Source organism: Acomys russatus, chromosome 16, assembly GCF_903995435.1.
Source record: "Acomys russatus chromosome 16, mAcoRus1.1, whole genome shotgun sequence".
Taxonomy (NCBI): domain Eukaryota; kingdom Metazoa; phylum Chordata; class Mammalia; order Rodentia; family Muridae; genus Acomys; species Acomys russatus.
In genome coordinates, this window is record NC_067152.1 from 30,713,625 (window position 1) to 30,738,898 (window position 25,274).

The 25,274-nt window shown below is 40.0% G+C and overlaps 1 protein-coding gene across 10 annotated transcripts in view; it reads right to left on the bottom strand.

The window, feature by feature from the left end:
• The window catches only part of Cdc27 (cell division cycle 27), a 47,436-nt gene that overhangs the window by 4,918 nt on the left and 17,244 nt on the right, over positions 1–25,274 (bottom strand). For 4 of the 10 annotated variants that reach the window (XM_051158848.1, XM_051158853.1, XM_051158851.1 and 1 more), the window contains 9 exons: positions 24,216–24,330; positions 23,338–23,453; positions 15,900–15,999; positions 14,491–14,698; positions 13,776–13,948; positions 9,841–9,993; positions 6,236–6,444; positions 3,812–3,929; positions 1,422–1,550 (listed from right to left, as the gene is read on the bottom strand). In XM_051158848.1, coding sequence (XP_051014805.1) covers positions 1,422–1,550; positions 3,812–3,929; positions 6,236–6,444; positions 9,841–9,993; positions 13,776–13,948; positions 14,491–14,698; positions 15,900–15,999; positions 23,338–23,453; positions 24,216–24,330 — 1,321 coding nt within the window. Of the gene's footprint in view, positions 1–1,421; positions 1,551–3,811; positions 3,930–6,235; positions 6,445–9,840; positions 9,994–13,775; positions 13,949–14,490; positions 14,699–15,899; positions 16,000–23,337; positions 23,472–24,215; positions 24,331–25,274 lie in introns of all 10 variants that reach the window. The other 6 variants (XM_051158846.1, XM_051158854.1, XM_051158855.1 and 3 more) reach the window with 3 other exon arrangements.

Below are 25,274 nucleotides of genomic sequence, written 5' to 3' on the forward strand. Positions count from 1 at the left end.
TGTAAGGCTCACATTCTATGCAACAATAAATCAATAAGCTTTTGTTAAAAAAACAAAACAAAAAAACAAAACAAAACAAAACAAAACAAAACAAAAAAAAAAAAAAAAAAAAGGAAAGGCTACCATTGTGGTATAGTTCTGTAATCCTAGCACCGAGGAGGCAGCAGCTTACGTTTGAGCCAGCCTCAAGCAAGGGTCAGCACCACTTGGTTTTGGCCTTTTCCTCCTGGGCTGTCAGCTGAGCTCTTTGTTTCTCTGAGCTAATAGGTTTTTACCCCAGTATCTGACTCTTTAGTCTTTAATGGCAAAATCAAACGTTTGGGATTTACTTTCTTTGTAACTGCACATTTCTGCTTCCTCTATTCCTATTTATGTCAAAACAAGATTTAATTTATGGTAAACCCCCCAGCGCCCCCAAACCAACCAAACAAAAAACCCAACACCAACAAACCCAGATGAAATGGTTTGTTTACTTGTTTTTATTTTTATTTATGTGCTTCAGGCTGGTGGATTGCTAGGACTACAGTAGCACTCCATTACCCCTGGCTCCCAAATATATATTAACAGAGGGATGGTAAAATGCAGAGAGACGTGGGACAATATGTATAGCTGTCTGAATCTCTTCTTTATGGTTACCACAGCCAATTACTATAAACTTGATTATTATCTCCCAGTTCTAGGGGGCAGAAATGCAACACAATCTCACTGAGTTAAAGCTAAGAGGTGGCAGGCCCTTGTCTTCTCTGGAAGCAATCTGTTTCTGTTTCCTCGGCATCTATAAGCTACCCAAATTCTCTGCCTCTCCAAAGCCCACAGTGACAGCTGAGTGTGTTTCATGATGGCACAAACAGAGCTGGATAAACAGGTCTTAGTTTTGAGACGCCATGAACACAGGGGCCACCCAGACGACTCCACTATTACAGCGTCCAGATCCCTGAGTGCCGGGATTAAAGGTGTGCACAACCAGGGCTGGCTCAGGAACCTGTAGTTTAATATCATTATTAATTTATTTATTTTTGGTTTCTCAAGACAGGTTTCTCTGTGCAGTCTTGACTGTCCTGGACTCGTTTTGTAGATCAGGCTGGCTTCGAACTCACAGAGATCCACCTGCCTCTGCCTCCCAAGTGCTGGGATTAAAGGCATGCGCCACTATACCTGGCCTTATTTTTTTAAGAGAGCCACAATACAATGTGGAAGAAGGGCTGGAGAGATGGCTCAGAGGTTAAGAGCACTGTCTGCTCTTCCAAATGGTCCTGAGTTCAATTCCCAGCAACCACATGGTGGCTCACAGCCATCTATAATGAGATCTGGTGCCCTTTTCTGGCCTGCAGATGTACATGCAGGCAGAACATTGTATAAATAATAAATAAATCTTAAAAAAAAAAAAAAAACAATGTGGAAGAAAATAATATAAATCTCACCTTGTATTTTTCATTTGCAAATAAAACTGAGGCTCTGTGAAATTTGCATAGAGGGTTCTTAGGGTCGATAACAATGGCTTTGTTTAGAGTATCCAAAGCCTTCTCAGATTTTTTGAGCGCATGCTGAACCTGTAAGAAATGAAGATTTGTTTTGATATTAATGAAGAAATGTAAGAAGCAAGTAACAACTCAAAACCTTTATGAATATAAAATTATTAGGGGTGTGACTGCATAGTCTGACTGAAATGCCTACTGGGTTTAAGTGGATGAAGTACCTCACTATTACATGTGTTGTTTTGAACCAGAATGATCCCCAAAGGCGCACATGTTTGAATACTTGGTCCCTAGTTTGGTAGGGTTTGGAGAGGATTAGGAGGCATGGTCTTGTTGGAGGTGTGCTATTGAGGGCAAGCTTAGAAAGTTTCAAAAGACTACACCTTTCCCAGTATCCTCTTGTTTCTTTGTTCATGAACTTTAACCCCCTGGAACTGGAAGCCAATTAAATACTCTTTACCCTCAATTTCTTTATTTATTTTATGCGCATGAGTGTTTTGCCTGCATGTATGTCTGTGTGAGAGCTATCATATCTCTTAGAACTGGAGTTGCAGACAGTTGTGAGCTGCCATGTGGTGGGTAGGAATTGAACCTGGGCCCTTCAGAAGAGCAGCCAGTGTTCTAACTGTCGAGCTATCTCTCTAGCCCCACATTAAACACTTTCTAATTGTCTTCGAAGTCTGCTAATTCCTCTGTTTCAAAGACAGCACACTGAGGCCCAGCAAAACTGCTCTGATGGTAAAGAGCAGGATCTTAGTTCAATTCCCAGAACTCATATAATGTAGAAGAACCAATTCTACTGTTCTTGGACTAACAACAACAACAACAGTAACAACAACAACAACAACAACAGTAGTAATAGCAATAGTAGTAATAATAATAACAACTGCAACAACAACAATAATAATTACTATTTTGAAAATCATCTCGAGTATCACAACAACAACAATTCAAATTCTGCACTCCAGAGATAAAACCTAGGTCTTCAGACTCCTAATGCACCACTGTGAGCCTATATGATAATTATGATTCAATATTTTTAAAAAAAGTTATTTTGAGGTGAACATGGTGATGCATGCCTTTAATCCCAGCACTGGGAAGGCAGAGGGAGACAGATCTCTGTGAGTTCAAGACCAGCTGGTCTACGAAAAGAGTCCAGGACAGCCAAGGCTACACAAGGAAACCCTGTGTAGAAGAAAAAAAAAAAGAAAGAAAAAAAAAAAAAAAAAAAAAAAAAACAAAAAACAACAACAAAAAACAAACCAAGTCTCCCAAACCCACCAAAACCCCAAAAGAACAAGAAGATTTGTTTTGAATTACGCATACATGTGTGTGTATGTATGTGCACACATGCACATGAATGTAGGTGCCTGTGGAGGCCAGGGCCCTCAGGTCCTCTCTAGCTGGAATTACAGGTGGTTTTGGGCTGCCTGAAGTAGATGCTAGGTACCAAACTTGGGTCCTCTGCTTAACCACTGAGCAACTTCTCCAGCCCCATGATTTGATCTTTACGGCAGATAATTACCACGAAGTCTAAAACTAAGTAAAACTTGGTTTTACCCGTCACAAGAAAAGCATTTATCATTTACGCAGACAATCATGACCCTCTAAATATTAACCTGTGTTCAAAGAGCTTGTTCATGAATGCTGTGTCACCCTATTATACCTTATAGTCTGGGCTACATAAAATGGTCTCAAAAGACATACAGTAAGTCACTGGAGCTGTGGTCAGGGTTACAAGCATCCAGTGCCCTTGCCCAGGTACAGTGTGTTTGGTTCCAGTACCCACATCAGGTGCCCACAACTGCCTTTAACTCCAGCTTTAGGAGATCTGATGCCTTTGGCCTCTGGGCATCGGTAGTCAAGGAGATGCACCCAAACACATAATGAAAACTAAAACAAGTCTTAAGCAATGAAACAAGTCAAACACACAGAAGACAACCAAACAGAAAGAGTATATAAACACATAGGGATCCCCCAACTCCTCCTCTCTGGGGACACGTCTCACTAGCCCAGGCTGGCCTTAAAATTTTTTTCTTAGCTGAAGAGAATAACACTGAACTTGTGATCCACCTGTTTCTACCTCCAAGGAGGAGTGCCAAGACTTTAAGTTTGAGCATGCTCAGTTTAACGCTAGAGACAAAATCTATGGCAACTGAGCTACATCCTCAGCCCCACAAGGAGTATTTCTTTATGACAAGTCAAAAAAGGTACTGTTTTGGCTGGAAAACTCTGAGACACTGCTTCATTAACAAAACTGCCCATCTTCATAGTAACGGTTGTCACCTAAACTCTTATTAGGGAGGTAACAAAGCAATGTTTACAAAGTTACTTACCACTCCAATGTGGCAAAGTAAAACTGAGCTCTGAGGGTTGATATCAAGTGCTTTCTGGAAATGCATTTCTGCAAGGCTGAATTTCTCTTGCTTGTAATAAATCATTCCTAAACCATACCTGAAATTGTAAAAAAGTACAGTTTTAAGGACATAAGTTTTGGCTGCTAGTGTGGTTCCTCTAACAGGACAGGCATGTACCTGGCATTTCAATACACTATGGAAAAAAGAATATCTTATGCGGAGACAAAAAGTATTAATTAGAATAAAAACCATCGAAGCATTTTAGAAGACACATTTTTATAAGTGGAAACAATAAACTAAAGAAACAAGTAAAACTATAAAAAAACGGAGAAAAAAGGAGCCACATGCTTAAACTCACCACTCTAACCTAGACTTAACAGTTAACTCCTACAGACTGATTGCCTGTGTAGCAAGCATCTTGCTAAATTGTTCCTTTTTTCTTTTCTCTCCCCCCCCGCCCCCCAACCAAACAGGGTTTAGTTGTGTAGCCTTGGTTGTCCTCAAACTCACACAGATCCACCTGCCTCTGCCTCCCGAGTGCTGGGACTAAAGGTATGCACCACCACGCCTGGCTATTTCTTTCTTTCTCTTTTTTTTTTGAGACAGGGTTCCCTGTGTAGTGTTTTCTGGAACTCAAAGAGATCCTCCTGCCTCTGCCTCTTTAATGGTGGGATTAAAGGTGTGCACCACCACTGCCATAAATTATCCTTTTTATGTGCTTAAATTCCTGGCTCAAGCACTCTTCCTGTCTCTCTGAAGCAGCTGGGAAATAATTGCATAGGACCCACTATGTCTGGCTCTGGTAAATTTAATCTCCTTCTTTCTTTCTTTCTTTCTTTTTTTTGAGATAGTTTCCTCCTTCTTTCTTTATACCATACTTTATTGTATATATAGCAATGCAATTTCCATATTAATCAGTACTATAACAAGATGATCTAAACAGAAGAAAATAGGGGTGGGGGGTTGCAGATCAGAAAAACTCTTCTTCCAGAATTTTGTTGTGGTTCTTGTTGCTTTGAGACAGGGTTTCTCTGTGTAATCCTGGCTGTCTTGGAACTCGCTCTGTAGATGAGGCTGCCCTCAAACCCAAGAAATCCACCTGCCTCTGCCTCCTGAGTGCTGAGATTAAAGGCATGTACCACTACCACCACTTGGCTTTTTCTCTTGTTAGAAAAAGATCAGTTTTTCTACATAGGTGAATGTAAAACATCTATTCATTGACTAGTTATGTTTAGCTTCTATTGAACTAATGGCTAACAGTTAAAAAAAAAAAAAAAAAAGGCTGTTTTCAAAATCACTGTCTTGAAAGAATAATACATGTTAGATTCATTTGGAATGTAAAAATGGCTCTTGGTGTAACAGTGCAAAGAAAGCTGAATTCACCACAAACAACAACAACAAAACCCTTACAATACAATTGAAAATAGAAAAATATTAAGTTTTATATCCACTTCCTTGATTCATGTATCCTTTTGCCTAAACTTTGTCCTTTCTCATCACCCTTTCTTGGTCTCTTTTCTAAATAAAAAAAAAAAAAAAAAAAAATATATATATATATATATACACACACACACACACACACACATATAAAAATATAAATATTTATTATGTGTACAGTGTCTATTGGAAGTGTAAACCAAATAAACCCTTTCCTCCCTATTTGCTTTTTGGTGTCTTTTTACTTACCAAGCATTATAATGTCTAGGATTTACTCTTATAGCATTTTGGAAACATGCTAATGCTTTGTCTAGTTCTTCAGTTAACACAAACTCATGTATGTCTGCAGGCCAGAAGAGGGCATCAGATCACATTATAGATGGTTGTGAACCACCATGTGGTTGCTAGGAATTGAACTCAGGACTTCTGGAAGAGCAGTCAGTGCTCTTAACCTCTGAGCCATCTCTCCAGCCTCCTCTTTTCTAAATTTTTAGGCTTTACCCACATGTACAGACGTTCACATATATATTAATACATCTTAGGCAAGGTAGGATCTTTCTTATGATTTCTTTATGCTTTGTGTACTTTTTAAAAATTTGTTTTGAGAGCATGATTCATGCATTCTAGGGTGGCCTCCAATCCTGAAGTTCTTGCTGGTCCCCATTTCTATCTCACCAGCACTGAATTACAGCATGAGCCACTAGACCCACTCTCCGTGGTTCTGAGCTTTGTGCAGGTAAGGCAAGCATCAGTTCCTGCCAATGATGAACAGTGATATGGAAATGTAAACCAAATAAACCCTTTCCTCCCTATTTGCTTTTTGGTAATGGTGTTTTGTTGCAGCTTGGATGTTATGTTCTAACCTCCACATGTTTGCCCACACAGGCCACCCCGCCTCGTGCACGCATGCACACAAAGTAAGTAAATAAAACAATTTTTTAGCCAAGACTCTGTCTTTTTACTTACCAAGCATTATAATGTCTAGGATTTACTCTTATAGCATTTCGAAAACATGCTAATGCTTTGTCTAGTTCTTCAGTTAACACAAACTCATGTCCTAATAGAGTATAGGCATAAGCATAATTTGGATCAACCTGGATAGCTCTTTGGAAGAATTTAATTGCAATATCATGTTCTCGTTGCAGACTGAAACAGTTCCCCGCAGCACACCAGGCCTGGCAAAATGAAAACAGAAAATGAACACAGAAGTTTTTATTCCATTTCAAAAGCAGAAACTTGTATTTTTAATTTTTTTGTACTTTAATTACACTTTGACCTAAGGAACTGTGTGTACGCACTTCTATGTGTGGTGTTGGTCCTTGCTTTCCAGCGTCTGTGTTGTTCTGTTGTTGTGTGTAAGCTAGCTGCCTGTAGGCCTCTCCTGGGGGAGGTGGGGGTGGGTGGGTAGGCTGGGATCACAGCAGTTCACACTATGCCTGGCTCTGCAGGTTCCTATTCAAGTTTTCACGCTAGCACCGGCACTCTTACCCACGCGGCCAGCTTTCCGACCAAACTTTGTTGTTGTTGTTGTTCGAGACAGGGTTTCTCTGTGTAGCTTTCTAGACCAGGCCTGGCTTTGAACTCACAGAAATCCACCTGTTTCTGCTTCCCTGAGTGTTGAGGTTATAGACGTGAGTCACCACACCTGGCTTTTGATCAGTCTTTATTTTATTCTTTAACAAAAAGCAATCCTATGACTAAAATCAGGCCTCAGATTTTTCTTAGGGAAAAAAAAAAAAAAAACCCAAAAGAAAACAAACAAACAAACAAACAAAAACAAACCAAAGGAGTGGCCCTCACTTTCTCTTTCTGAAAACACTCCACCTGTGTAGGTCAGAGCACAGTTTTGCATTTTTACCCCTGAGGTAAGAGTTTCTCTGAGTAGCCTTGCTGTTCTGAACTCACTCTGTAAAGCAGGTTGGCCTTGAATTCAGAGATCCTTCTGTTTCTGCCTCTGGAGTGCTGGGATTAAAGGCATGCGCTACCACAATTGGCTCAAAGCATAGGTTTTTGTTTTTTGTTTAAAGATTTATTTATTTATTTATTATGTATACAGTGTTCTACCTGCATGTAAGGCACCAGATCTCATTATAGATGGTCATACGCCATCATGTGGTTGCTGGGAACTGAACTCAGGACATCTGGAAGAGCAGACAGTGCTCTTTTACCCTCTGAGCCAGCTCTCCGGCCCCCAGAACACAGTTTTAAGGAGCGTTTTCTCTCTTTCTACTATGGGTTCTAGAAGTCAAACTCAGGTCGCCAAATGTGCACAGTAACTCTTGTACCTTCTGGGCCATCTTCTCAGCTCAACTATTTTAAAATTAATTATTTTATTTTAAATTTAAACTGTATTTATTTACCTATTTGTATGTGTAGGCACATATGCATTCAAGAAAAGGCCAGGGTTAGAGAGATGGCTCAGTGGTTAAGAGCACTGTCTGTTCTTCCAGAGGTCTTGAGTTCAATTCCCAGTAACCACATGGTGGCTTATAGCCATCTATAATGAGTCTGGTGCCCTCTTTTGGTGTGCGTGTATACATGTATATGTAACAAATAAATAAATAAGTAAACAAATCTTTAATAAAGTAACAAAGACTGCTATTTAAAGAAAAAAGAAAAAAAGAAAAGGTCAGAAGAAGCTAATTCTCCTTCCACTATGCGGGTTCCTAGAATTGAACTCAGGTCATCAAGCCTTGGAATCAAGTATCTTAAAAAAAAAAAAAAAAAAATTTTTACTTACATTTTTAAAAAAATGAATGAGTGTTTTGTCTCCATGTATATCTGCATGTCAGAAAGGGCATCAGATCCCTTTATAGTCATGAGCCACCAAGTAGTTGTTGGGTATTGAACTCAGAACTTCTGGAAGAACAGCTTCTGAGCTATTCACCGTTGAGCCATCTCACTAGCCCAGAAAGTATCTTTTAAAATTATCTTAATGGCCCTGCTTTTTGTTTTTAAAGATGATTTAATACCATTATTATTTGTGTCTTCTTGTGAATTTGTGCATGTGTGTGGTCAAAAGAGAACACCAGATTCCCTCATTTGAATTCCAGGTCAACAGTACTTTACAAGAAGCCTGTAATTCCAGCTCTAGGAGATCCTAATGGGAGGTTCAGGAATTAAAGAACAGCCTGGGCAAAACAGCAAGGTCCTTTCTTTCTTTCTTTCGAGACAGGGTTTCTCTGTGTAGCCTTGGCTGTCCTAGACTCGCTCTTTGTAGACCAGGCTGGCCTTGAACTCACAGCGATCTGCCTGCCTCTGCCTCCCAAGTGCTGGGATTAAAGGCCTGCGCCACCACGTCCGGCTGCAAGGTCCTTTCTAAAGAGTAAAACAAAGAGGAGACCGAGGCATGGGAAATCACATTCCACACGTTCAAGTAAACCCTCACTAAATATGCTTGAGGTGGCTCAGAGGTTAACAGTAATGTCTGCTCTTCCAAAGGATCTGAGTTCAAGTCCCAGCACCCACATTGACACCCTCATATAGACATACATGCAAGCAAACACCAATGCACATAAAATTAAAAAAAAAAAAAAGGAGAAGAAGAAGAAGAAGAAGAAGAAGAAGAAGAAGAAGAAGAAGAAGAAGAAGAAGAAGAAGAAGAAGAAGAAGAAGAAGAAGACTGGCACATGTGTATCATCTTTATGTCCGTCTTTGGTCTTTGGCTATCCTGAACTAGCTTTGTAGACCAGGCTGGCCTTTAATTCACAGAGATCTGCCTGCACGTGCATCTTAAGATAGCAATTAAGGGCCAGCAAGATGACTCAGTGGGTAAGAGGGTTTGCTGCCAAGTCTGATGGATGACCTGAAGTTAAATCCTTGGAATCCACATAATATAAAGAGAGGATGAACCAACAAAAGTTGTCCCCCAAAGTCCAAATATGCTCACCGCGGCATGTATATGCTCCCACACACTAAATTAATAGCTGGGTATGGTGGCATACACTTTAATTTCAGCACTTGGGAGGCAGAGGCAGGTGGATGTCTGTGAGTTCGGGGCCAGTCTGGTCTACAGAATAAATTCCAGGACAGTTAGGGCTACATAGAGACCCTGTCCCACAAAACAATAACAAAAACAAAACAGTCCAAAATAAATAAATTTAGAAAAAAATTAAAATTAGCACTTTTTACATTCAATCCTATAATCTTTTCTGTTGTTTTTTTGGAGATGAGAGTCCTGCTTTGTTGCCTGGACAAGCTTTACAGGAACTGTAAAAAATGTGTGATAAGGAGTCATCCCTGAGACAATCTTGTGAAGCCCAGGGTTAGCATCAAATCTGCCATGTAGTGGAGGATAACTGAACTCTTGTGCAATTATGATGCTCTGCAAAATGACAAAATGACCTAACAATGTATTTGTCATAACATATCATTAGATGATACAGGATTATATTTGATTCATCTCTTATTTGTTGGGATGATCAAGGCTATGCTAGGTATGGAAGATGTTAACTCCGAGTTCAGGATATGTGTTTAGCAACTTGTAATGTTGAGCTCTAGCCCAGTGCTACATCCAAAAAATTAAACAAGTAAAGAAAAGTAACTACTTAAGCAAATTGCTGTTATCATACCTCTGGTGAATTCTTATCCATGTCCGTTAAATCTTTTGAAAGAACTGAAAGAGCAACATCCTTCTGAAGATGCCAAAGTGTTGTAGAGTAGATTTCCATACCTTCAACTCTGTAATTCTCAATCCTTCTCACTTCTGAGAATATTCTTTCAGCCTGGTGGGGGGAAAAAAAAACCTAGTAAGGGAAAACAAGCTGCTACAGTACACACAGGGTAGTGCTGGCCACTGCCTTCAGGATCTGAATTTTGCAGGACTATGCTTTATCTCAATTAGTAACAAAGACAAATGAGTAATCAATCAGCTGTGGACATCAAATACTGAAGTAATCAGACTCACATTTAGCCTAGTTTTTGTATTTTAACTATGGATAAAGACATGGCCTGAAAAGAAATTTCTATAAAAAAAGGAAAGGATGGGCTGGAGTCAGCTCAGGGATTATGAGCAAGAGACTAGGGCTGGACTTCCTGCCAGCCAGGGCAGGAGTTGTAGGAGGAAGTAGGGGATGGAGCCATGGGCAGATGTTCAGGAGACCAGGACAGTGAGCTCAGCAGGAAAGTCACAAAATGCAAGTATCTCTAGGATGGACCCTGGGAGGAAGCCAGACTCGTTTAAAGGATTTAGAGATAATACTGTTCAGGATTGTGCTGTGAAATTTGTTGAAATAATATAATGGAGTCTCAATTATTTGTGTGATAGCTGGGTTAAGAGAGAAAAACTAAGAGCAAATAAACTTAGTTTTGTAAAAATAACACTGGTGTCTTTGCGGAGGACCTGGCTTTAGTCCCCAGCACTCGCATGATGGCTCACAACCATCTGGAACTGCAGTTCCAGGGGATCCAACATCCTTTTGTGGCATCAGGCACATGTGTGACATACATACATACATACATGCAGGCACTCACATAAAATGAAATTTGAGAGGGAGAGAGAGAGAGAATGAGAATATGAATATGAGTCTACTGAAAGGCTGAGTTGAAACTTCTAGGTAAAATGGCTGCCAACTCTAAGGCACATGGAATGCTCAACAATGACCAGCACTGTGTGTGCTCAAATTACAGTGCCCACTAACTAACTACCCTTTCCTAAGGTATTAGGTCACTTTTTTTTTTCTCTCAAAATATTCACAATTTCTAGAACTGTGCTTCCCATCGAATAAACTTTATAAAAACTTCACATTTATAAAACCAATGTACCATGTAGTTTATCACCATAGTAAGTTTAAAATGTTCAAAGTTTAGTTCAGATGATGGAATATTTGGGTTGTATTGCATGAAATGAAGATGACAGGAAATGAGGAAAGACTCTGTTTAAAGATTTACTTTATGTATGTGGGTACTTGAGAGGCCCTAGAGATGGAGTCAGACGGCTGAGAGTGGGTGTGGGTGCTGGGAAACTGGATCTCTGCAAGTGTTGTAGGTGGGTCTGGTTGGTGCCTAGACCCCAAAATATTTGTAAACTTGCCTAAAACTTTGTTCCTGTTTGACCAATAAAAAGCCAATAGGCCTGTACAGGGCAAATGGGATAGACAAGGCTAAGATTCCTGGGCTTTTGGGAGAGAACCAGAAGAGATGAGGAGACCAGAGGAGGAGGAGAAGGAAGGCAGGAAGGCAGAAAAGAAGGCCATGCCATGGGTTAGGTGGAGGAGTAGCACATGCTGGTTTGGATGGACAGTTCGGCCCAGATGAAGAGCATTAGCAAGTATTTGGGATTATGGATTATAGAAGTAGATGGATTGGGATTGGGGCAAGGCATGGGATATCTGCCCCAATATGGGAGGTAGTTCAGGGGATTACTATCTGCTCTACCCCAGGTGAAACAAGACTGTTTTAAAACATAACAGGTGTCTGTGTTTTATTGAATGCTATCGAGTAAGAAAATACTGCTGTACTCCAGGCAGTGTTGGCGCATGTCTTTTAATCACAGCACTTGGGAGGCAGAGGCAGGCGGATCTCTGGGAGTTTGAGGCTAGCCTGGTCTACAAAGTAAGTCCAGGACAGCCAAGTCTAAATAGGGAAGCCCTGTCTCAAAAACCAAAAAACACCCCCCAAAACTCCCAGAAACAAAAAAGAAAATACTGCTGTAATAGTAATTATAGGACTAATAATAAACAATCTTTAGCTCCTACTCCTAAATTAACCACAACACATATGCTCTTAGCTGCTAAGTCATTCTCCAGCCCGAGGAAAGGAAAGACCCTTTATAAAACTGGCAACTTTTGCCCAGAACTTGGTGATTTGGTATCTGGAATCAGTTTCATGTTTTATAAGTTCCATCAAATCTTTAAAAGCTGTGAGTTATGCCAGGCGGTGGTGGCAGCACACCTTTAATCACAGCAGTCAGATCTTTGAGCCAGCCTGGTCTAAAGATCAAGTTCCAGGACAGCCAAGGGTACACAAAGAAACCCTGTCTCAAAAACACCAAAACGGGGGTGGGGTGGGGGGTGGGGTGGTGGTGGTGGTGGTGGTGGTGGTGGTGGGGGATGTGTGTGTGTGTGTGTGTGTGTGTGTGTGTGTGTGTGTGTGTGTGTGTGTGTGTGTGTGTGTACACACATGAGAACCAAAACTCATAATTAACAACCAACCAAATCTCCACAAGGAATCTATGTGTGTTAAAAAAAAAAAAAAAAAAAAGCCTAATAAAACTAACAAAAGGCTGTTGCTGTAGCTCTCACCTGACAGTTTGCTTAGCATGTATGAAGTCCTGGATTCAACCCCCATGTGGGTTTATAAACTATGGATGCTAGTTACATGCCTGTAAACCCAAAATCTGAGGAAGGAGCAAGAGAATCAGGAACTTGTTTTTGTTTTGTTTTTGGAGACAGAGTTTCTCTGTAGCCCTGGTTGTCCTGCACTCACTTTCTAAACCAGACTGGCCTCGAACTCACTGAGATCTGCTTGCCACTGCCTCCTGAGTGTTGGGATTACAGGCCTGAACCACTGCACCTGGCGAGAATCAGCAATTCTAGTCGTCCTGGCTTACACATAGTCTGAGGCTAGCCTGGTCTACACGAGCTCCTATCTCAAAAGCAAAGCTAGCTGGGTGTGGTAGTGCATGCCTTTAATCCCAGCATTAGGGAGGTGAGCCTGGTCTAAATAGCAGGTTCCAGGCCAGCCAGGGGTACAAAGTGAAAAAATCCTGTTAGAAGGACATCATGTCTTCAATTAAGCATAATCTTTTTCAAAGCATTAAGTTTATATAACACACTAAGTGCCAAACATTCAGCTCAGTATATAATTTTGCAGACACTATAGAAAGAATTTACATTATAAATATTGATCACAGGGTAAATATCTATTTTTGTATTCAGCCAAGCAGAACACAAATAGTTCACATAACTTGGTAACTATTCTCTACAAATCCTTTCCAAGAAAGCCCAGTGAATTTAAATTATCTTTTAATACAAAATAGAATTTCATTTATAAATTATTGTGCTGCCTAGTTTTATATCAACTTGATATAAGCTAGAGTTATCTAAAGGATGGAACCTCTATGGAGTAAATGCCTTCCTAAGATCCCACTGAGTAACGTTTTCTTAATTAGTGATTGATGGGGGAGGGCTCAGCCCATTGTGGATGCTGCCATCCTTGGGCTCACTAAGAAAGGAGGAGGAGCAAGTCAGTAAGCAGCACCCCTCTACGGCCTCTGCACCAGCTCCTGCCCTCCAGGTCCTTGGCTTGTGTGAGTTCCTGCCCTCACTACTTTTGATTATGAACTATATTCTATGGAACCTTGAACAAAACAAACCCCCTTCCTTCCCACGTTGCTTCCTGTCATGGTGTTTCATTTCACCACAGCAACTGTAATCCTAACACATACTAAGAAAATAATTATATAAATATCACATAGTAAGTTAATAAATATTGATCGTTTTAGATCTATCCTTAAGTGTGAAAATTAAACAGTTCTAGAAAGATGTGTGAATCTTTGTATACTTACCTGCATGTATTCTGAAAGTTCAAAATAAGCCCGTCCAATTTGGCACAATACCCAACCAGTACTGTAGTGGTGAGAAGGTAAGTGGCTCAAAATATTTATAGCTTCTTTGCAGTTGTATGAACACAAAGCTAAATAACCTTTTCCCATTTCACGAAGAAGGCTCATCAAACCTTCTAGGAGAAAACAATATAATTATAAACAAAGGAGAAAACACACAGCTCTGGTTTTCTAAAAATGCTAACTCAGATTACTCCTTTAGGGAAAAAACCCCCAGGACTCCAGTATCTGGGCTGACAAGATGGCTTGGTGGTTAAAGACTCTCACCATCAAGCCTGATGACGTGAGTTTGATCCCTGGGACCCCATATGGTATACAGAAAAAACTAACTCCTGTTAGCTGTCCTTTAACCTAAATGCACACTCACACACACCCCTCCCTCTCTCTCACTATATAAACAAACAAACAAATAAATGAAATAATAAAGTGTAATTAAATTATAATTTTAAGGGGCTCAGTTGTTAAAAGCATTTGCATCCAGTTCCCAGTATCCACATGGCAGCTTACAACTATCTATAATTCCAGTTCCATGGCATTCATGCCCTAATTTGGCTTTTGTGGGTATATACACAGCCACAGAAATAGAGACACAAATTTAAAAACATGAAAGTAAACATTAAACCTTAATTAAGAAGTACAGTGAGCATGTGCAACAGACCTGCGGCTGCCTTTTGTAGGTTAAAGGCCTGGATCTGAGGTGTGACTGTGGATAGTTTCCCTTCTGAAATGATAGAAGAGTCCAATTTTGTAATTTCCAGACTATCATTTATGTTGGGTTGAGTTATTCCTCCTTTATTAGTTTTAGTTTTAGTTTTTCTGTTTGGGATTTTAGGTGGAAACTTCATTTTTAACTTTTTGCTATTCTCCTGTAAAAAGGAATAAAATTCCATGCTTGTCATTCTTGTTATTTTAGATGTCTCCATTAACATTTTCTGTAAGAACTACACATAAAAGAAATGCATAATCCTCATCAGTCTTTTTGTTTTCTTTATCAGAAAATTTATGAAAACAAGTCTTCTAAACAAGTTTTTGTTTGTTTCTTTGAGACAGAGCCTTACTTTTTGGCCCATGTTGACCTGGAAGTTGAAGCAATTCTCCTGTTTTAGCCTCTCAAATCCTGGAATTACATATAGGAATGAGCCAGGATGCTGAGAGTCATTTCATTTTAAGTGCAACCTGCAACCGTCAATTGCACAACTTAGTGCCTGCGGTCAGTCTGCACTAAGGGCAGATCTTCACTATTTAAAACTAAGAAAGTGCAACACGAATTATACCAAAGCACTACCATCAATGGCACAAAACCACTAACCGGGATGTGCCAAAGGTAAATTATCCATAAGGTCAGTCAACAGACCAAGACATAAAATGTCTCATCGCCATCTTCTTTGCTTTTAACTTTGAAGGTAGTAACATGACTGAATTTCCACTCATTCTTTCTTCAGTGATAACATATGAACTACAGACCCCATGGCCATATGCCATTTTTCATGAATTCTTTTGCATGTGTATACGTAGAGCTCTGTGTAATTTGTGCACGCAACCATAATATTTATAATTATGATTCTAGAATAGAGAAATCCATTTGTAGTACATTTAAATAGCTGTATCTTTCTTCCAGCCTTATTTCCCCAAAAGCCATTGATGTTTTTACTATAATTTGGCCATTTCTATTTTTTTTCCTTTCTTTTCTTTTTCTTTTTTTTTTTGGTTTTTCAAGACAGGGTCTCTGTGTAGCCTTGGCTGTCCTGGACTCACTTTGTAGACCAGGCTGGCCTCGAACTCACAGCGATCTGCCTGCCTCTGCCTCCTGCGTACTGGGATTAAAGCCCGGCTTTTGTCATTTCAAGATTGACATATTTACCAACAACCAAGAAGAAGTGTGGCCCTGTAATCCCCGCTCCCCAGAAGCTAAAGCCAGAGAAGGGCCATTTACAGTCTAGCCTGAGTTACATGGCGAGTGGTCTAAACCAAAATGACAACAAACCCTTTACTTGAGATGGAGTCATCAAAGAACAGAATGTTCAGCAGAGCAAGTATTAAATGAGTGTGACACTCATAAGTCTTTACCTTGGTTGTAGAACTGTCACTAGTGAAAAGGCGGGAACTTCTTCGAGGCAATGCATTTGGGGGAGATGTAATAGTGGGGCTCAATACCTGAGGTGTTGTACTAAAAACAAAGACATTTTTAACCACTTAATAGTTGGCATATGACCATTAACTATTGTCTCAATGCTGCTTTATTAAAACATGCATTCGTCATGTAAGTATTCTGAAATTGGTATTTTGGTTAGTTCCTTTTTAGTCCCTATGAAAACTAAAGATTTAAAAACTATTCACAGGGCTGGAGAGATGGCTCAGAGGTTAAGAGCACTGCCTGCTCTTCCAAAGGTCCTGAGTTCACTTCCCAGCAACCACATGGTGGCTCACAACCATCTGTAATGCCCTCTTCTGGCTTGCAGGTGTACATTCAGGCAAACATTGTATGCATAATAAATAAATCTTAAACAAACAAACAAACTAGTCACAGGCTAAAGGAATGGCTACCTGGTTAAGAATACTTATGCTCTCCCAGAGGATGAAGTTTTGTTCCTCATTGGGTGGCTCTCAACTGCCAGTAACTCTAGTTCCAGGTGATGCTATAACCTCTTTTGGACTGAGTGCACTTACATGTACCAGCATGGACATCACATGTGTACTCTAGAGCAAACACACCCCAACACCCACCTCATCCCCACGAGCGCACGCACACACACACTTAAAAAAAAAACAAAAAACAAAAAACCCACACAACAACACAAAACCCATTTATGTTATTAAAGAGTACAGCAAAAATCTTTTCACTTAAAACGATCCACAAAAGCTTCTGAGTCAATAAAGGACAAACATATGTATACAACTGTCTGGGGCACATTGGCAACTGCTACATGTTAAATATAAGAAAAAGTTGGGCATGAATCATTTAAATGTGTTATCTGCCAATAAATAAATACCACTAGAATAAATATAAACTCAACCAACCAAAGCAAAGGTTTATTCTACTTAAGACAAGAAGAATATGATCAAGGTCTACTTCAAAGGCAAACTTAAGAGAAAAATTCTACTTAAAAAATATTTTTATGGGCTGGAGAGATGGCTCAGAGGTTAAGAGCATTGCTTGCTTTTCCCAAAGGTCCTGAGTTCAATTCCCAGCAACCACATGGTGGCTCACAACCATCTATAATGAGGTCTGGTGGCCTCTTCTGGTGTACATGCAGGCAAAACACTGTATACTCGGTAAATAAATAAATCTTAAAAACAAAATATTTTAAAAATATCTCTGAGTTCGAGGCCATCCTGGTCTACAAAATGAGGCCAGGCCAGTCAAGGCCACACAGAAACCCTGTCTTGAAAAAGAAAACAAAAAAGTTTATGCCTATGAATGTTCTTCCTACATGTGTAAGTGTGCCACAAGCATGCCTGGTTCCTGTAGAAGGCATTGGAGAGGGCTATATCTCCTGGAACTAGACTTATAGGATATTATGTGGGTGTTGGAAAATGAATGGTGGTCCTCTACAGGAGCAGAAAGTACTCTTTTAACTGCTTAGCTATTGGTCTGGCCCAATTTTTAAAAAATAAAAGGTCCTATTATGTACCCTGGTTGGTCTGGAATTCTCTATATAAACCAATATGACCTTGATTTCACAGGGATCTCCCTATCTCTGCCTCCTGAGTGCTGGAATTAAAGGTGCATGCCATCATCGCCATCTAAGAATTAATTAAATCGCTTTTCTTTTCCTTCCTGGTTTTTCGAGATAGGGCTCACTATGTAGACCAATCTGGCCTCGAACTCAAGAGATCCACCTGCCCCTGCCTCCTAAGCGTTGCGATTAAAGGGGAATGCTTCTGCCCCCCAGTGACTGTTTGACTATGTCCGAGTGCCTGCACGTACATACGAGCCCTAGAGGTGTGTCCTTGTCTAGACTCCCTAACTGCAGCTACAGGTAGTTCTAAGTCATCCAAAGTGCGTGCTGGGAAGTGAAGCCAGGTCCTCCCAAAAACAGCAAGTTTTTAACCACTGGGCCATCTCTCCAAGAATTCTATTCTTTTTTTTAAAAAAATTTACTTACTATGTGTACAGTTTTCGGGCTGCATGTGTGCCTGTACTACAAAAGAGGACACCAGATTTCATTATAGATGCTTGTGAGCCACCATGTGGGTGCTAAGAACTGAACTCAGGACCTTTGGAAGAGTAGTCATCTCTCTAACCCAAGAATTCTTTTCTTAGAATGCAATTAAACTTAGTTGTGCATGGTAGTAATCACAGCTGTAATCCCTATCTATTCTAAGAAAAGCTGAGACAGATAGATGGGTCTCAATTCAAGGCCAGTCTGAGATACAGAATGAGACTTTGTCTCAAAAATAAAACAATAGTACAAATTTAAAATCTAAAATGGCCTAATTAAGACTTGATGAGGGGTAGAGTGAGACCCTGTTTCAAAGAGACAACAAGAGCAGTAGGCAATGGGTCTGAGGATACAGCTGAGACGGCAGGGTGCCACCTCAGCATGCACAAAGCCCTGGGTTTGCTCTCCAGCATCACATAAACCTGCTATGTTGTGGCACTGCTTGTAAACCTTGCACTTTGGAGGTGGAGGCAGGTGGACTAGTAGTTAAAGACATTCTCGGATACACAGCAAGTTACTGCCATCCTAGGATACATGCCAGCCTGTCTAAAAGTGGGAAGGAAGGTAGAAAGCTTATGGACTAAATCCCTCATAACTTATGGGTAATTCTACTGGTTACCACCCATCTTGGTCTCTAAACACTCTCAGCAAAAGTAATTTACAAGATGAAGAGTTTCTTTTAGCTCAGGAGTAGTAATCATGGTTGAGCTGGGGATGCCACAGCAGCAGAAGCTCCAGAAAGCTGGCCCCTCTACATTCACAGTCAAGAAGCAGAGCGCTGTGTTCAGTTCCTTCTCTCCTGTTCAGTCTAGAGCTAAGCCCATAAAACCATACCATGTATATTCAGGGCGAGTCTTCCAACCTCAACTAACCCAATTAGGAAAACAGCTCACAGACATGCCCCAGGGCAATCTAATCTAGATAACCCCTCACTGAAAGGCCCTTCCTAGTGATTCCAGATCCTGCCACAACCTGACAAGTGCAATCAACCTTCCTATTATCTGTCTTGATCAAAGAGTTTCTAAATATAAGATAACGGCCAGTGAGTAAAACATACTCAGAGATAGCCCTGGAGGTGTCTGAGTGGAACGGAGGGAATTTTACCTAGTAGGAACATTTTGGGGGAATCAACCCATTCTTTTAAAAGGCTTATTTATTTTCCTTTTTTTTTTTTAAAGACAGAGTTTCTCTGTGTAGCTTTGGCTGTCGTGGACTCGCTTTGTAGACCAGGCTGGCCTCAAATTCAGAGTTCTGCCTACCTCTGCCTCCCAAGTGCTGGGACTAAAGGTATGCACCACCATGCCCTGCTTATTTTACTTTTAATTCAATGTGTAGGTGTGGTTGCCTATGAGTTTATATGCTCCACATGCATGCAGGAGCCTGCAAAGGACAGAAGAGGGAGTCAGGTTCACCCAAGCTGGAGTTACAGACAGTTCTAACAGTTCCATATGGTAATCAAATCCCTCTCTCTGCAAGAACAGTTAGCATTCTTAACCACTAAGCCATCTTTCCAGCTCCCTAATTCATTAAAAAAATATATATATTTATTTATTGTATAGGAGTGCTGTATCTGCAGAAGAGGGCATTAGATCACATTATAGATTGTTGTGAGCCACCATGTGGTTGCTGGGATTTGAACTCAGGACCTCTGGAAGAGCAGTCAGAGCTCTTAACCTCTGAGCCATCTCTCTAGCCCTCTAATTCATTTTTAAAAGGACAAAAAAACTTTATGTGGTAGGAGCAACTTTCATTTATATTACAAGAAGAAATGTAATTTACCAACATGATTCCTTATAGAAGAGAGTTCTGACAAGTGGAAAGGGATAGCTTCATAGCATAGGGTAGTTCCCAGGGAGGATATACTCTAAGAGCATTGCTCAGACCGATAAAGACAGATGACTGTACAAGGTAACACAACTCTTCATGGAGTAAGTAGAAATAGTTAAGACAGTTTTCAGGCCACAAGTTAGGAAAGAAGCTTTTCAATACTTTTGTGAAGGTTTTGCTCATTCTAAAGACTCACTTGATTAAAGTGGAGATTCTTCCAAAGTCTAAGGAACCAGAAAAAAAATTTATTTCATATCATATGATCACTGCATGACTCTTTAGTTTGTACTTGGCTAACTAGGAGTCTGACAATAAAAAGCACTTTACATATGTGATTATGTGACAATCATATTAACACTTTAAAAATATTTTACGTGTATGAATGTTTTGTTTGCATGTACGTATGGGCCCCATGTACACCCCTGGTACCCACAGAGGTCAGAGGCATTGGTTTCTCTGGTACTCATCATGTGAGTGCTAGTAGTCAAACCTGGGTCCTCTGAAAGGACAGCCAATACACTGAGCCATCTCTCCAGCCCCAGCATGAAAATAACAAACAAGCCCCCCTCGCCCCCCATAAGCAACATCATTATTTTATAATTTTTAAAATATGTTCAAGGTGGTGCTAAAGAGACGGCTCAGAAATAAAACTCTAGTTCAACAGGATCTAATGCCCTCTTCTGGCCTTCTCAGGCACCAGGCATGCACATAGTACACTGGCATATGTGCAGGCAAAATATCCTTACATGTAAAATAAAATGTCCTTGGAAAAATACTTTGGAAAACTTACAGAAATGAGTTCTAGAGGATAATTTAGGTGAAGAAAATGATAGGACTGGCCATTCTCTGGGAAGGTCCTCCCTATGGCTAGGGATGGTACTTTAAGCCAGGTGACACCCAGTTTAACAGTGTGTACACACACACACACATCGACACGTCTGGCCTCAGGTAGCTCCCTCTATGGTTCTTAGCATTATTCTCATACATAAGTCACTGAACCCAAAGCTTACTCTTTGACTAGGCTGGCTGGCAGTGAGCTCACTGGTTTCTCTGGAGTTATAGGTGTGTCTGGCCCAAGCCCAGGTACGGATGCTATCTCTCCAGTCAACAACTTTTGTGGTGGCTGTTATTTATTTACTTGGTTTTTCAAGACAGGGTTTCTCTGTGTAACAGCTCCGGCTGTTCTAGAACTTACTCTATAGACCAGGCTGGCTTCAAAACTCAGAGATCTGCCTGCCTCTGCCTCCCGAGTACTGGTACTACCTTACTTTTTAAGACAGTCTCTCACTAAACCAGAAGTCCACAATTTTGGTTTGGCTGGCTGGCAAGCCATGTGGACATATCTATCTTTTATGTGGGTGTTAGAAATTGACTTAACTGCTGCTTCCCTATTCAGTAAAACTTTTAAAAGATACCTGTTATTCCAGGCAGAGAGCCTAATGAGGCTAGCCTGAAAAAACAGAAAGACTTCAATCTCAAAAATCAAGTGAAACAGCCTTGTTTCCTGATATGCAGAAGGGGAAAAATTCATTACTGGGACACATTAGATTTTAAGAGATGGAGGAAAATGATACCAGACAGAGAAGTTTGAATCTTCTGAGAGACCATTAGTAATACTAAATGTATGGTTAAAACTGCTTTTCTTTCTTTCTTTTCTTTCTTTCTTCCTGTTTTTTTAATAAAAGATAAACGACTGTTTTAAAGGTTGAAGTAATAGTGTACTGGGGGGTTATAATACAATATGGATATAAAACATTGTTAAAACAATCCCCAAGAGCACCAAAATGAACTGATTTAGGGTTTCCTATTATACGGAGTAGTCTATTGCTTGAAGGCACATTTGATACATGAAAATAGGAGAGGAGGGAGGGGGCTACGATCGGGATGTAAAGTGAATGAATGAATGAATGAATGAATGAATGCACCGTAAGCCCTAAAGATGTCTCTACAGAGAAAGCTACTGGGCAATGCTTGGTTGCTAATGTGATTAAATTTTGAGATGCTCAATTTAGTTTCTCAAAAGATATCAGTCTTAATGCCCAGAACCTGTGACTGTGATTATCCAGAAAATGGGGTCTTTGTAGATGTAATCAAGTTAATATGAGGTCATGAAGGTGGGTACCAATCCAGTATTATTGGTGTCTTTATAGGAGGGAAATCTAAATACAGAAACATCTTCTTGTCAAGACAAAGGTAGATACTGAGTTATGCTGCCACAGTCCAGGGAAGGCCTGAGCAAGAAAGATCTTCCTCTACAGTCTTTGATGGGGAAGTGCCCTTGACAACGTCCTGATGTCAAACTTAAATGGTTTAAAACTAGAAAAGATTATTAGCAACGTGGGATACAGGAAAAATGAAAAAAAAAAAGAAAAAAAAAAAAAGAAAAAAAAAAAAAAGAATAAATTTGCTGTTTAAAGACACCCAGTTTGTTAAACAGGTTGAATAACATTTAGCCAAAATGCTTCAGATGAGAAGCAGTTCAGATTTCACTTTTTTTGGATTTTGTAATATCTGTATAAACTCTCTGATAGTTATGCAGAGATTCCTAATCAGAAGATTACATCTGAACTGCTCCAAAATCTGAAGCTTTTTATGTAATATTGGTGTTCGAAGTCTTATATTCTAGAGAACTCTGGATTCTCAGGCCACGGGTGCTGTTTGTACTTCATTACTTGTAACCTTAGAAAACGAACCTTGCCACCATTCAAAAGGCCAAGGAAGGAGGCTTGCTGCCAGTTCAAAGCTAGTGGGGGCTTCATAGTAAGTTTCTGACCATCCAGGGTTATGTAGTCAAAAAGAAAAACAGAAAGAAAAAAAAGCCAGTAACAATTGCCTGCCCTAAAAGTAAAAACCCAAGGCAATCACTCTGCAAGCTGTACACTTGACCAGAATCACCATCCCAACACCACAGGTATACTGATTCCTTTTAGATAGGGTTTCTTTGTGTAGCCTAGACCGGGCTGGCCTGGAATTCAGAGATCTGCCTGCCTCTGCCTCCCAGAGTGCTGGGATTACAGGCGCACCACCACACCTGGCTGTGACAGTGTTAAGGCTTCTGTATCTGAAGATTAATTTTACGGCCTGTGTATAGAAAGTCGGTATGTGCCATGCCTGCTGGCTCACATCCTTCATCCCAGCACATGGGATCTCAGCTTGGTCTACATAGTGAGTTTCCAGGACAGCAAAAAACTGCATAATATAGACTCTGCCTCAAAAACAAAACCAAAAGTTGTGGTGGTGCATGGCCTTTAATTCCAGCACTCAGGAGGCAGAGGCAGGCCTGAATTTGAGGCCAGCCTGGTCTACAAAGTGAGTACAGGACAGTCAAGGCTACTGCATAGCCTGTCTCAAGAAAACCAAAAATAAACAAACACAAACCAAACACGCAAGCAAGCAAACAAAAACACAAAAAGAAAGAAATTGATTGTACTTGCTCTAAAAAGGTTGTCTAAGAAGGAAATAATTTTGAAGGAGCATATACATTACATTGATGAAATAGACACTATAATAAATACCTTGTTTGTGGGCCAGAACTTTGTGTTTGTGCAACAAGAACTGGAGTGACCTCTCGACTATTTCCACTCTGTGAGAAGACAGACTTTGTTCCAGTTTGGCCCATTCTGGCAACAGACTGTAAAACACAAAAAGTCTAAGGTTTGTGAATACAGATCGTACTGCAAGTGACATTATAATGCTCCTATCTACACTTTTCAATGAAAATAGTTCAGTATAATACCACTATTAGTCTTAATATTTATGAATTAATTTGTTATAAATAAAGAAAATGAAACAGCAAGATATTATACTGTTCCTTTTGCACTTAGAAAAACAGTTAAATAGAAATCTGAGGCGATTAAAAAAATTACCTAGTCCTTTCCTAAATTCTAAAGATAAACTACTCCCCCCCCTCCAACCCCCCAAGTTTTTCCACAAGCCAGGTGTGGTGGTGCATGCCTTTGATCCCAGCACTTGGGAGGCAGAGGCAGGTGGAATGATGTGAGTTCAAGGCCAGCCTGGTCTACAGAGCAAGTCCAGGACAGTCAAGGCTACACAGAGACCCTGTCTCGAAAAACCAAAAAATGAAAAATAAATAAAGTTGGATTCTCTTTGAAATTACTTTTATAGATTGGAATTGTAAGTAAGCTTCTTTAATCAACACCCAAACTGTATTTTTTTAAAAAAATATTTATTTATTATTACGTATACATTCTCTGTCTGCATGTACACCTGCACACCAGAAGAGGGCACCAGATCTCATTATAGATGGTTGTGAGCCACCATGTGGTTGCTGGGAATTGAACTCAGGACCTCTGGAAGAGCAGCCAGTACTCTTAACCACTGAGCCATCCTTCCAGCCCCCCAAACTGTATTTTAAACAAACTATACTTTATACCTTTTTTGTAGGGGCTCCGGTGGATGGCACGTCAATTACAGAAGGTGTATTAGTGTAGTTTTGTAAATAGGATCCATCTCCAGGACTTGGGGTTTCTAATGGCAAAATCCCAAAACTGAGAAGAGGTTGAAATCAAGGTGTCAAAAAGTCATCAAGGCATATATAAAGCAGCAGTATACTTAAATTAGAAGGTCTAAAAGGAAGAGAATGGCAAATCAGTCTTAGGGGCAAAGAGGACCTGAGGGGCATGTTTAAAAATGAGTTATGAATGCAGAGTATGCCACCCACCAGAGTAAAGAAAAAAGACAAGAATCTAACATGAACAGCAGCCACTGATCTTAGAAGTGGACTGGCTTTTTAAAAGCTAAGATCCACAGGATGAAAATAAACTCCAATTTGTGGAACATGGAGACAATGCTCTATATTACTGGTAATTACTTACTAATTATCGATATAGTTACCATTGGTCTCTGCAGACACCAGAATCAATGTCCTAGTCATGCTATTTTAATACCTTCCTGGCCTTGAGACTCCATTCATATATAGTCTTTAAAAAAAAAATATTTTATTTATCTATTATTTTACAGTACTCTGCCTCCATGTGTGCCTGCACACCAGAAGAGGGCACCAGATCTCATTATAGATGGTTGTGAGCCACCATGTGGTTGCTGGGAATTGAACTCAGGACTTTTGGAAGAGCAGTGCTCTTAACCTCTGAGCCATCTCTCCAGCCCCCACATAGTCTATTCTTTCATGAGTTTTGTCTGATAGTTCTAAATATGTATCCTTTGTGATAAGTTATTATATATGATATATCATATACTTTTAATAAATGACAATATATTTTACAATGATAAATGTCAATTGTTCTTCCATGTTTTAGAAAAGAGAACTGATAATAATGCCATAACTATGCGATAAAACATACATTTGGAGGGTCTCACTGCTATCTGCAGATGTACACAGCCATACAGATAGAATGTTTTAATACATATACCAATTGAGGCATATGTAAAAAGCTTTAATTTTTTTCCTCTGCTGTATTTTATTTTGAGAAAG